The 14664-nt window shown below is 34.0% G+C and overlaps 1 protein-coding gene across 1 annotated transcript in view; it reads left to right on the top strand.

Annotated features, from left to right (window-relative positions):
- Positions 1-14664, top strand: part of PDE3B (phosphodiesterase 3B) — a 227200-nt gene that overhangs the window by 116016 nt on the left and 96520 nt on the right. Inside the window, exon 2 of the mRNA XM_030829527.1 lies at positions 14322-14372. Coding sequence (XP_030685387.1) covers positions 14322-14372 — 51 coding nt within the window. The remainder of the gene's footprint in view (positions 1-14321; positions 14373-14664) is intronic.

The raw sequence follows: 14664 nt of genomic DNA on the forward strand, positions 1-14664 counted from the left end.
ACAGTTGTACATATTTTTGTGGTACATGTGATATTTTAATACTTGTATACATTGTGTAACAATCAAATCAGGGTAATTGGGATATCCATCACCTCCAACATTTATCTTTTCTTTGTGTTGGGAACATTACAGTTCTTCTCTCTAGCTATTTTGAAATATACAGTAAATTCTTAACTGTAATTTTCCTCTTATCCTATACTAGAACTTATTCCTTCTAGGATTACTTTTTTAGTCTTGTGTTCAAGAATTAGCACAATTTATCATTGTGCTGGACTCTCTAATCACAATAAAACACTAGACTTGTGTATTTGCTTCCTAATAAACGAGCAGCGCTATTAATAGAGGAAAAAGATCACTGAATTAAAAATAGAAGTCTTCAAAAATTCTGTTAGTACACTCATCATTGAAAGACTTTAATTATCATCTGATTTTCCTTTCTATGCCATTTGGAATTATAAATGATAATTTTTTCTTTGTGTGGCACTACCAAAAGTGCAATGTTTGGGAAAATAAGTTATTTCACATTGAACAGTAGTTACACATCGTGCTCAGTTTAGATAGGATTACTTGAAGCTTGGTTTTGATTTGTCAGTTTCTTTAGCTTATACCTGCCATTTTGTAGTAACAGTCAATTCAGTATTATATTATTCTCAGATTTTTATTATTTTATGCTATTTTTTACTTGAACAATTAGTATTTAATGGTTCTTTGTAAAGTTTTTTCTGAAAATGTAGTGTTAATTTGTCTGCATGTTTAAAGTTTATTGGAAAAGTTATTTTGCCTATTCAGAGCAAAACACTTTTAGTACATTTTGTTTTATAAGTATAGGATACCATGATGATCCCTGGGGAATCTGATTTTTTTTAATAGACAAGAGGTTCCCAGTTTGCATTTTTAAATCAAGTTGCTATGGGGCTAGCATCTTTGTTTGCTTAATTTTAAGCACAATTACCATGACAAAACTTACTTATTTAGCTAATGCCTAACAGTGTCAAATATATACTGCTGGCAACTGGACTAATTTCTATCTGACTAATAAAAATCCCAAATAAAAATGGTACATTTTTATTTTAAATGGAAAAAGATTAGTTTCTGAATATAAATTGAGTTTTAAGTTTTTCTTTTTGGTTAATTAAAGTCTACTCTGATGCTTTTTTGTTAATTTTCTTTAATATCTATATCTCCTAAACTTAATATGCAGTTCTAAAATAAAGACAAGTCAGCTGGGTGCGGTGGTTCATGCCTGTAATTCCAGCACTTTTGGAAACTGAGCCTGGCAGATCGCTTGAGCCCAGGAGTTTAAGACCAGTTTGGGCAACATGGTGAGACCCTGTCTCTACTGATTTTATACTTTTTTTTCTTTTGAAATGGGGTCTCACTTTATTGCCCAGGCTGGTTTTGAACTCCTGGGCTCAAGTACTCCTCCTACCTGGTACTACAGGTATTCACCACCCCACCCAGCTGGTTTTGTACTCTTGATAGGAAAAGAAAAATCAACAAGAAATTCCTTAATACATATTTTAAGTGCTGCTTTAAAAAATTTATCAGTACAGCTTTAGAACATCACACTAGATAATAGTGTTGTACTGTTACTTCCTTTTTAATTTATTAAGAAAAAGGAAGATGCAGGGGAATGAATCTTTATTGAACTTTCCTGGCCTGTTCAAGGAATAGTAGATAAACTGACTTAGCTGGAGGGGAGTGGAGAGGGCCTTGTAGGCTATTGTTAAAACCTTAGGCTTTTACTCAGGTTGAGATGAGAAGTCACTGGAGAGTGTTGAACAAAGAAGTGACATTATGTGACTTAAGCTTTAAGAGGGTTGCTTTGCTCTGTTGCGAATAGATTCTACCTGGGCAAGAAAGGAAGCAAAGAATATTTAGGAGGCTTTGGTAATGATTTGGGCAAGAGAGCATGATGGCTTAGGCTAGAGTGGGAGCAATGAAGATATGATAAGTGTTTATATTCTGTACATATTATGAAAGTAGAGATAACAGGATTTTCCAGTGTGATGTGTGAGAAAGAGGGGAGTTATATTTTTGGCCTAAGCCAAGGTAATGATGGGATTGACACTAACTGAGATGAGGGAAGACTATGTGGAGGAAGGTCAGTTCAGTTTTGGACATGTTAAGTTCAAGATATCTATTAGACAGCTAACTGGAGATGTTGAGTAGGCTATTGGATATATAATTCTTCAGTTCAGAGAAGAAGTTACATATACATTTGTGAGTCATCAGCTTATTGAAGGTATTTACACCCACAAAGCTAAGTGAAATAGAAAAGAGGTCCAAGGGCAGTGGGGGTCACAGCAGTGTTAAAACATCAAAATGGTGAGTAAGACTCAGAGAGGAGACTGAGAAATAGTGTTCAATGAATTAGAAAGAAATCTGGAGAATGTAATACTCCAGAAGCCAAGTGAGAAAAATAATTTCAGGGAGGAAAGAGTGTTAGATTGTGTCAAATGGTGATAGATCAGAAGTATGAAGAGTGAGACTTGACCATTGGTTTTAACAACATTAGAGACCTCAAGAACAGATTTAATGAAAAAGTGCCAAAACCTGATTAGAGTCAACTTACCAGAGAATGAAAGGAGAAGAACTAGAAACAACCAATAAAGACAACTCTTTTGAATAATTTTACAGAGAAATGAGATAGTGGCTGGGTGAAAGTATAATCATGATAAAGGTGTATGTGTGTTTAATGAATGTGAGATGTGAGAAACTGCAGCATGTTTATAATCTAATTGGAATGATTTAGTAGAGAAAAAATGATGATGAGAGAGAATTGCTGCTGAAATATCTTCAGGTACAGAAGAGGGAATCTAATCTACTACATTTATGGAAAAGTAGCTGTAGGCTGGAACACAGACAGTTCATCTGTTGTGACAGAATGAAATGCCAGGTATATGGATACAGATATTAGAAGGTAATATGATGATTTGATAAATAAAACCAAGGTCTAGGTAGATACTTTCCATTTTTTGAAAGAAATGTGTTATAAAAATTATTACCATTTTAGCATAATGGAAAGGAATGGAATTGGAGGGAGATAAACCTGGGTTTAGATTTTAGCTCTGCCAATTACTAGCTGACATGTGGCAGAACTTAGTTACAATGCCCCTGTATTATTTAGGGACCCAGCAAGAAATAAAATTCACTAAAAAGTAGTTCAAATAAAAACACTTTAATGAAGAGTCTACTTTGAGAGAATGAACAGAGTTAAGGAATGGGCAAGATATGGTAAGGCAACTAGAAACTAGCAATTATGGAAAGCTGTTACCTCACCTGGGGCTGAAGAGGCAAGAGTGGACATGGTGTTTTTAGTTTAGTGATTGCCGAAGGTATGAAGGAAGGACCAGCTGGTAAGAGCTATAGTCGTGGAGGAAAACAGTTGTTGCCAGAGACATTGGTACATAGGTAAGGAAGCAGCAGAGAAGAAATAACCTTGATCTCTCTCTACTCCTCAACTCCGTTTTTCTGCTATTGACCTCCATTGGCTAAATGTAAGCAGAAACCAGCTGCAAGGCTTCTTAGGTGTTGCAGAATATAGGGTTCACTGTCCCTAGGGTCCAGAGAAGGGCAAAAGATGGATGTGGGAGACAAATGCTGAGTAATCAGTAGGATCACTAAGCCTCAACTTCTCCATATATAAAATGAGGCTACCACAAAGTTGCTGTGATGTTACATGTACTGCCAAGCAACCTGCTACATTGCTAGCATATAGTAGTGTTTATTAAATGACAAATATAAGATGCTACAGCATAATGGTTAGTCCTTAAAGCTTTGGAATTGGGCAGATCTAGATTTAAGTTCTGTCCCTTTCACTTACTAATCATGAGACTTTGGGAAATCTTTGTTTTATCACCTGTAAAGTGGTGGGGAAATAAGGCTTACCACAGAGAATTCTAGTAAAGATGAAAAGGGACAGTATATATTAAGTGCCTAACACAGTGCTGGTACACAGCATGCAGTTTAAGTTACCATGACCATCATAATATTATAGGACTAGAAAGAATAGTAAATGACATCAGTTTCCAAGTAATACTAGTCCCCTCCCCCTCCCCTTTCCCCCACACTTTTTTTCTGCTTCTCAGTTTTTCTGAATAGGGTTATTTCTTTGTTACATAGCGTTCAAGGTTACTATCTTTGCACTTTAAACAATTAGGAAATACAGCTTTAGTTAGTTTAACTTTTTGGCTGTTCATTTATTTTGTTTTTGATTTATGTTCGCTAAACACACACAAAGAGTTAAGTGGATTTTTTTATTAGGCCTAAGTTGGAAGGCATAGAAAAAGTTGGAAACACTGAATTCAATCAGTTTCATTAGCATAGATTTATATATGAAGCTCAAGTAAAATGTCATCAAGAAATGGGAGAATATAGGATGCTGTAACAGTTAATTCAGAGCCGTACTATAATAAGTATTCTTTTTAAATTTCACATAAATAAAATAGTTCTGTAAGCTTGATTTGAGGGCACATACATGTTTTTCTTTTTGGCTACATAGAGAACAATGAAATAAAGCCTCATTGACGTAATTGAACCTGATAACATCTCCTGGTTGTACTGCTGATGTTTCACTGTGGTTTTGGTGGTTTTGTAGAGCTCCGTAGAGCGTGTTAGACTTAGAAACATATTCAAACAGAAACTTTTATCAGGATTCAACTTTTTAACCATAAAGAAAAAATGAATTTAAATAAAGGTGCAGTCTTGGGTACACCTAAATCAACTTAAAAAATGTTTAATAGTATATATAGAAATTACTGTTCTTAATTAGTTTTGAACAAATAACCACAGTATGAAAAGAAATAATAATTTCTGGTATTGTATTATATATTAGCACAGAAGGAAAGAGATAAATATAATAATGGAAGCCCCTAAAAACAGCAAGTTAAAATTTTATGCTTTCATTAAATGATGTCTTATAGTTTGATAGAACTACATTTTTAAAACATACCATAGCACTATAACTTTTTGTTTTAAACTGGGATTAAAAATTTAATTTTATTTATTTTATATATATATATTTATAAAATTCTTTAAGTTATTTACAAGATCTACTTTGGTATTGGGGTTTAGATGCCTAAAACTTTGCTGACTTGGAAACAATGTGTATCAGAGCATTTACTATCTACTTGGAAGTAAAATTTTAAAAGAGCTACATTTTATTATATAGGAGGAATGAGTGCTTGAACCAGTATTTCTTAAAACTTCTAATATACATGTACCGCCAACTATGCATTCCGTATGCATGGTAGCTACCCACCAACTTAAGGTAAATGTATAAAAAAGAATTAATCACAATTTTTGAAAACTAAAAAATTAAAATATTTTATATCAGCGTATATTTGCAATATTGAAGGTATCTCTTTAACTCAATGTTGAGTAAATAGGCTGCTTGTTGTCGGTTCATTGTATGTCGTCATATTCTTTCCTCATCTCTATTTCTCTTAAATTGGAAAAATCCAACCAAAATTATAATTTATGAGTACAGTCAGCAGGGGTTTTTTTGGCTGTTGGTTCTGAATACTCAGGTTAAACATGGACTCTGGAATTAAGAGATTGCTCAGTGAAGACTCTTTCAAGGCTGAGTCGCTTGCTAAGTTGATGGACATTATCATACTTGAAAGTTTAAGAAATAGAAGCTTTTGAGTTTTATTGAAAAAAGCACTTTTTGCTCTTTATATTTTATATTTACTTTTAAATATTTTATTTGCTCAGTTTTTCCACAGCACACTGAAAAGATGTATACTCTGTATCCAAAAATTGAGTGCATTAACATTTATGCTGTTTCTTTAACATTGGACTCAGCATAATGTATTTTAACCACCAGCCCCTTTCTGTGAAAAAAAAAACAAAAACAAAAACAAACAAACAAACAAAAATGGTGTATAGATTTGCAGTTAGTGTAGTACTCATTGCTTAGCAAGGCTTTTTCTTGATGTGCAGACAACTGATTTTTTCTCTCAGGACTGATTTCAACACATATTTCCCAGTCTATATCATAGTTTACAAAATAAATATTAAGTAGGAAAAAAAATCATGTTTTGTAGTATGGATTTTTCAGAGGTAAACACATAAAAACTTGTCTGCTATTCTTCCTCAAGTGTATTACACATATACCAAGAGCTGATTTGGCTGTGCACTTCAGTGCATTTATCAAGCAGTAAAGTAAAATATCTGGTTTTTCTTTCAGCATAATATTTATCATTTGTGTGCTGAGAGTTTTATAAATCTCTCAGCAATAGTCTATCTTTTTTATATGCTTTTGCTAGGAGGAGCACGGAATCTGAATGGTGCCTGTGTAGTTTTTGTCTCTTTTAGGAACAAAAATCTTCAGTTTCATATATGAAAGCATTTTGTGCTTATTCTAGAAAGATTCTGTTCATTTACCAAAGAGGTTTTTGTGTTTTGTTTGAAAACTTTCCATAGCTTCATGTCATTATTTGATAAAGTTTCAAAGTAGACAACATCCAGAAGAATATAGGGTAAATGAATTACCAGTCAAAAAGAAATCCAGCTTTTAGATAGCTGCTGTTGTATGTGCTAGTAAAATTTTTGTTTTTATCTCTTTGTGTGGTATTATCACATGCACAGATTTATATTGTTTGTATTAGAGTCCTATTCTTGATTTAGGCTTAACATTTATTCTGAGCTATTTATGTTACCTTATTTTTATCAATACCTTAGGCTTTAAAAACCAATTTTGAGCCATTTATTTATTGATTGGGGAGTATAATGCAACACAATGAAAATAATGCAAATTTAAAAGATATAAATAATATTCAAATGATGTGAAAATACTTTAGATAAGATGATTTGTTGTCTTGTGGAATAATGCAGGTCTTAGAGAACCTTTTCAGCTTTTAAGAATATAATTTTTTAAGATAATAATGAGATTTCTGTGGAAATCAAAATTAACCTTATAGTTCACGATTATGAAATATATGCAAACTAAGTTGTTTCCTTTTTCCCTCTAAATATTCTGGGACAATGAGGAACAACTAGTGATTGACAGATCATAATTTGATAAATAATGGCTAATATTCTATTACGGTTTCCAAGTTTAAAATTTTACCTGTTTTTAAAAATATCATATATATTTTTTTCGTGTATACATATATGTAATCTAATATTACAGAGACACTTAGCAGTATTTTTATTAAGTATTTGCTGTTTGCATATTTCTCACTTTATTCTGTCATTAGTTCTCCCACTGTCCAGGATCATTCCTATCAAGTACAAGCATGCTTTAGAACCTACCATGTTAAAAAAAAAAGGTATTATTCCCACATTTTTTTCTAACGATTGCTTCATTTCATTCTTGCCTTTACAGCACAGTTTTTCAAAAGAGTTTTCTCTAGTCACTTTGTCTACTTCCTTACCTTCCTAAATTCATCTTAACTTTTACTAAAGCTGAACAAATATTTATGAAATATGCGTAAAGTACAGAGACTAAAGAAACAGACACCATCGACCCACCATTACTGGTGTTTTTGAACATTACCATTAACACTGAAGTTCCCTGTATGTCACTCCTGGATCTGGTTCACTTCTTTTTCTTTTAGAGATAATCACCATCCTGAATTTCTTTACAGTTTACCATATGTATTTCTAATAAGCATATCGCAATGTGTATTTCATTTTAAATGAGTGAAGTTATACTGTATGTATCTCTCTGTGACTTGCTTTTCTTGTTCAACATTATGTTTCTGAGATCCATCCATATACTATGTAGCTGTATGTACTTCATTAATTTTCACTCCTATACTCCATTGTATGAATATATCAAAATTTTTCTATTTTATTGTTGATGAACATTTGGGTTGTATCTAGTTTTTTCCGACCCTAAGCTGCACAGCTATGTGCATTCTTCCTGTCTCCTTCTGTCAAACTGTAGCAAAGGACCAAGCTTTTGGGTTTTTCCCTGATCTGTTGTGGATTGATGCTTTTGTAAAATACACTAAAAATGTCTCACCATTGTCAAATTGCTATAAAAATATATAAACCTTTACTCTGAATTTCTGTTTTTATCTTATTATGGACCACACTTTGAATACTGCTCTAAGATGTGTACCTAGCTGTGGAATTCCTGGGTCATTCATCTTCTGTTACTTATGGAGAAAATTGTTTTCTCAAAATCACTAATATTCTACTTGCTCAAATTACACAGAAGGCAGTCTGCTAGCTCTTTGTGGCTTTCTGTGTATCTGCTTTCAATTCCTAATCTGAAGGGGATTTCACAGTAAGACCTGCTGCTTTAGGGTAGCATAGTTTTCATCCTAGAGAAGGTGACTGCAAATAAGATTGGACTTTGCTTAAGAATTGATTCAAAGCCAATCTAGCAAGCACAAGTGAGAGAAAACTATGATAATGGGATAAAGGGCCAGGAAGAGTGAATTTATTGAGGGAGATGGTCCGTAATATTGTAATACTACAATATTGTAATATACAATATTGAGGGGGGCGGTCTGCAATATCGTAATACTGTAATATTGAAATATTGTAATACAAAATGCTACAGTAGAGAGATCTAAAGAGAGCAAGCAGAGAAAAAAGAAGCATTGTACATAGTAAGATTGTTAGAGACCTTTAAGAGTGCAGTTAAAATAGGGCATACATTCCTTCTTATGTTAGCAGCCCTCCTTCTGCATAGGCAGCCTGTAATTGTCTAAATGCATTAGAGAACTTTCACAAAATATAAGCTAAGATGAGATTGCTCTTATACGCAAGCAGCAGGACTACTTTATATCACTGTTTCTCCACCGTATTTTCATTACAACTCTGAATCCAGGGATATATATGTATGTATATATATTTATATTGTATATATATATGTGTATATATTTATATTGTATATATGTATATATATTGTATATACATATGTAAAATATATGCACATATATAAAATATTATATATACATATATTATATATATGTTTCCGTAATCATCTCCCCCTTCATGTAATTCTCATACCAAAGATGTACAGTACATCTGTTTGTATACTGTAGCCTTTGCAGGGCTATGAACCATTTTAATTTTCAAGAATTTTTTTTTTTTTTGCCCCAAGGACCAGTTACCACCAGCTTGGAAGTGATAGCACCCCTGTTGAGAGTATATCACATGAATACAAACATGGCTTTTGGCATTAGAGTACAAATATTTAAAAAGGTAATGTTTATTTAATCATGTAGGTCAATGAAGTGGGGGAGGCAGACTACTCAATGTTAAGAAACCATCCTAATGAAAAGCATACTTGAGTCAGCCAAAAATCAACTTCTACTTAGAGTTATGAGTCAGGGAAATAAGGTATACAAGTATTTGTCTCTGTTTGATGGTATTATTGTGGGAGAAGTATAGAAATATGGATCAGATGATAGTACAGTTAGACAAGTTTGTAGACCAAGAATGGAAATTAGTTCATTGATGCCTATCTCATAGGTGATTTTTAGTGATACATCATATGGCTCTGTTTTCACTCCTGTCTGTTCTAGACATCTATTCGTGAACTTAAGAAAACATCAGATTTATAGATGTTATGATAATGGGAGGAATGGAGAATAGCGTAGTTGACATTCTTGATCTCCAAAGAAGCCGACAGGCTAAAATAAGGGCAGAAGTAAAGTATTGCAGTTGGGTCTAAAAAACCATATTTATAAGAATAGCATGGAAGTTTTCTTCTACGGTTTTTATGGTTTTAGGTCTAACATATAAGTCTTTGATCCATCTTGAATGAATTTTTGTATAAGGTGTAAGGAAGGGATCCAGTTTCAGCTTTCTACATATGGCTAGCCAGTTTTCCCAGCACCATTTATTAAATAGGGAATCCTTTCCCCATTGCTTGTTTTTGTCAGGTTTGTCAAAGATCAGATGGTTGTAGATATGTGGCATCATTTCTGAGGGCTCTGTTCTGTTCCACTGATCTATGTCTCTGTTGTGGTACCAGTACCATGCTGTTTTGGTTACTGTAGCCTTGTAGTATAGTTGGAAGTCAGGTAGCATGATGCCTCCGGCTTTGTTCTTTTGGCTTAGGATTGACTTGGCAATGTGGGCTCTTTTTTGGTTCCATATGAACTTGAAAGTAGTTTTTTCCGATTCTGTGAAGAAAGTCATTGGTAGCTTGATGGGGATGGCATTGAATTTATAAATTACCTTGGGCGGTATGGCCATTTTCACAATATTGATTCTTCCAACCCATGAGCATGGAATGTTCTTCCATTTGTTTGTATCCTATTTTATTTCATTGAGCAGTGGTTTGTAGTTCTCCTTGAAGAGGTCCTTCACATCCCTTGTAAGTTGGATTCCTAGGTATTTTATCTCTTTGAAGCAATTGTGAATGGGAGTTCACTCATGATTTGGCTCTCTGTTTGTCTGTGATTGGTGTACAAGAATGCTTGTGATTTTTGTACATTGATTTTGTATCCTGAGACTTTGCTGAAGTTGCTAATCAGCTTAAGGAGATTTTGGGCTGAGACAATGGGGTTTTCTAGATATACAATCATGTCATCTGCAAACAGGGACAATTTGACTTCCTCTTTTCCTAATTGAATACCCTTTATTTCCTTCTCCTGCCTGATTGCCCTGGCCAGAACTTCCAACACTATGTTGAATAGGAGTGGTGAGAGAGGGCATCCCTGTCTTGTGCCAGTTTTCAAAGGGAATGCTTCCAGTTTTTGCCCATTCAGTATGATATTGGCTGTGGGTTTGTCATAGATAGCTCTTATTATTTTGAGATATGTCCCATCAATACCTAATTTATTGAGATTTTTTAGCATGAAGGTTGTTAAATTTTGTCAAAGGCCTTTTCTGCATCTATTGAGATAATCATGTGGTTTTTGTCTTTGGTTCTGTTTATATGCTGGATTACATTTATTGATTTGCGTATGTTGAACCAGCCTTGCCTCCCAGGGATGAAGCCCACTTGATCATGGTGTATAAGCTTTTTGATGTGCTGCTGGATTTGGTTTGCCAGTATTTTATTGAGGATTTTTGCATCAATGTTCATCAAGGATATTGGTCTGAAATTCTCTTTTTTGGTTATGTCTCTGCCAGGCTTTGGTATCAGGACGATGCTGGCCTCATAAAATGTGTTAGGGAGGATTCCCTCTTTTTCTATCGATTGGAATAGTTTCAGAGGGAATGGTACCAGTTCCTCCTTGTACCTCTGGTAGAATTCGGCTGTGAATCCATCAGGTCCTGGACTCTTTTTGGTTGGTAAGCTATTGATTACTGCCACAATTTCAGAGCCTGTTATTGGTCTATTCAGAGATTCAACTTCTTCCTGGTTTAGTCTTGGGAGGGTGTATTTGTCGAGGAATTTATCCATTTCTTCTGGATTTTCTAGTTTATTTGAGTAGAGGTGTTTGTAGTATTCTCTGATGGTAGATTGTATTTCTGTGGGATCGGTGGTAATATCCCCTTTATCATTTTTTATTGCATCTATTTGATTCTTCTCTCTTTTCTTCTTTATTAGTCTTGCTAGCGGTCTATCAATTTTGTTAATCTTTTCAAAAAACCAGCTCCTGGATTCATTAATTTTTTGAAGGGTTTTTTGTGTCCCTATTTCCTTCAGTTCTGCTCTGATTCTAGTTATTTCTAGCCTTCTGCTAGCTTTTGAATGTGTTTGCTCTTGCTTTTCTAGTTCTTTTAATTGTGATGTTAGGGTGTCAATTTTAACCTAGGCAATACCATTCAGGACATAGGCGTGGGCAAGGACTTCATGTCTAAAACACCAAAAGCAATGGCAACAAAAGCCAAAATTGACAAATGAGATCTAATTAAACTAAAGAGCTTCTGCACAGCAAAAGAAACTACCATCAATCAGAGTGAACAGGCAACCTACAGAATGGGAGAAAATTTTTGCAACCTACTCATCTGACAAAGGGCTAATATCCAGAATCTACAATGAACTCAAACAAATTTACAAGAAAAAAATGAACAACCCCATCAAAAAGTGGGCAAAGGACATGAACAGACACTTCTCAAAAGAAGACATTTATGCAGCCAAAAAACACATGAAAAAATGCTCATCATCACTGGCCATCAGAGAAATGCAAATCAAAACCACAATGAGATACCATGTCACACCAGTTAGAATGGCCATCATTAAAAAGTCAGGAAACAACAGGTGCTGGAGAGGATGTGGAGAAATAGGAACATTTTTACACTGTTGGTGGGACTGTAAACTAGTTCAACCATTGTAGAAGTCAGTGTGGCGATTCCTCAGGGATCTAGAACTAGAAATACCATTTGACCCAGCCATCCCATTGCTGGGTATATACCCAAAGGACTATAGAGCATGCTGCTATAAAGACACATGCACACGTATGTTTATTGAGGCACTATTCACAATAGCAAAGACTTGGAACCAACCCAGATGTCCAACAACGATAGACTGGATTAAGAAAATGTGGCACATATACACCATGGAATACTCTGCAGCTATAAAAAATGATGAGTTCATGTCCTTTGTAGGGACATGGATGAAACTGGAAAACATCATTCTCAGTAAACTATCGCAAGGACAAAAAACCAAACACCGCATGTTCTCACTCATAGGTGGGAATTGAACAATGAGAACTCATGGACACAGGAAGGGGAACATCACATTCCGGGGACTGTTGTGGGGTGGGGGGAGGGGGGAGGGATAGCATTAGGAGATATACCTAATGCTAAATGACGAGTTAATGGGTGCAGCAAACCAACATGGCACATGGATACATATGTAACAAACCTGCACGTTGTGCACATGTACCCTAAAACGTAAAGTATAGTAATAAAATTAAAAAAAAAGAATAGCATGGAGGAAAATGGATCATAACAATATCATGTATATAAGAAACTTAGGGATTTTAGGTTATGTTAATCTTAAGGAGCATTTTAGGAAGCTATTAACATCTTAATTTGCAGTAATTAGTGTCTCTTCAATCTAGATTATATGCTGATTAAATCACAACCTGAAATAATTATATCAGGACCACATTTAGGATCATATAAAATACTGCTTAAATTTAATGAGTCTGTTATATATATGGTATACTTTGCATGTAGTTATATCAGAGCCATTTTGTGGGCACTGGTTCATGAGTCTTCTAAGTGATTGTACTGTATCTGAATTTTCTTTGGGAAGAAATAGATTTTTCTTCAGTGGTAAGAAAGCAATTACGTTCTGCAAGGATATTGATGAGGTGATGGTGATAATGATAATTGACAGTTTTTTGAGTGATTAAGCATGGATGTGTTATGTAAAATATGAGTCAGCAAACTGTAGTTCACTGACCAAATCCTGCCAGCAGCCTGTTTTTGTATCACCTTTGAGCTAATAATTTTTTTTTGCGTTTTAAAGGGTTATAAAACAAAAACAAAAAGCAAAGAATATGCCATAGAGACCTTATGTAGCCAGCAAAGCCCCAAATAAGATCTTTTGCAACCAGAAAACTTAAGCCTGAAGGACAAGAAACAACACAAATAGTTCAATATATAGAAATTATGAGATTATATTACAGATTAACTAGGCTCATATTCAATACAGGTTCAAAACTATGTACAAAATGGCTATTACAATGAATTATTTAAGCAAAAGAAGACCTATTTAACTCAGTAAATGTCAAAGAAATTTAGGATTGATGATAGGTAGCAGTTATAGCTTCCTAAATTAAAGTTAATTTTATCTCCTTGGGCATAGTGACTACTATATTGGGTTGGGAAGCAGCCAAAAAGCTTGTTAGGAAGAAGGGCAGGAAAAAAACTAGTCTGGGAATAAAGTTACCATTGGTAAGCTTGGCTGTCAAGGAGACAGACAGGAAAACAATCACTAATTATCTGCATATCAAAAGGGGTATGGGCTGCTTTTGATAAATCTATTCCTTTATACTTAATCTAACCCCAAGAACAACAAGCTTTTCAAAATGTTTTTGACAGAAGTACCTTATTGGTAAGAAAATAGCATCACCCATCACCCATGATGAGCCTTTGGAGATGGTGGGTAGTCAGAGAATATCTGATGATACGTAATTTTTCTTTTGTTTTTTGTGACTTAATGTGATTATGGATTTATATTTTCCTTTTTGTGGTAATATTTGAAGGTTAATATGGCTTGTTTTAGTTACTTTATTGTGATTAATTCTTTATTCTTTTGATTTCTCAATTATAGATTATATTAATGAAATATTCTGTCTGGAGATAATTTTTATTCTCACCATTCCAACATCTCTTCTAGATTTTGAGCTGTATTAGATAATTATAATTGAAAACGCTGAATTTTGTCTTTACATATACTTGTTTGTTTATTTCTGGTTTGTAACCAAGTGAATTTTTTTTTCTAGATGATTCTTTGGGATTGGGACTTAAAGCAATGGTATAAGCCTCATTATCAAGTAAGTATACTTAATATCACTAAATGATATCTGTGATGAAACTTTTGACACTTAACACAATATTTCTGTGCCATAAGATTTTCTTTAACTAAACTAATAAGTTAACTAGAACCTTCATTAGGTAGATTTTTTAAAAATACATTTTAATTATAAGGGAAAAAGAAAATGATAAAAAACCAAATTTATATAAGTTGTTATGAAAAATATTGCTAATATAATCTGGGCTCAGAATCAACTAATATTTCTATATTAAGGATAAGATTTTTTTCTTTTCTGATGTGGACCACTGTTC

The sequence above is a fragment of the Nomascus leucogenys genome, chromosome 15 (assembly GCF_006542625.1).
Source record: "Nomascus leucogenys isolate Asia chromosome 15, Asia_NLE_v1, whole genome shotgun sequence".
In the NCBI taxonomy this organism is placed as follows: domain Eukaryota; kingdom Metazoa; phylum Chordata; class Mammalia; order Primates; family Hylobatidae; genus Nomascus; species Nomascus leucogenys.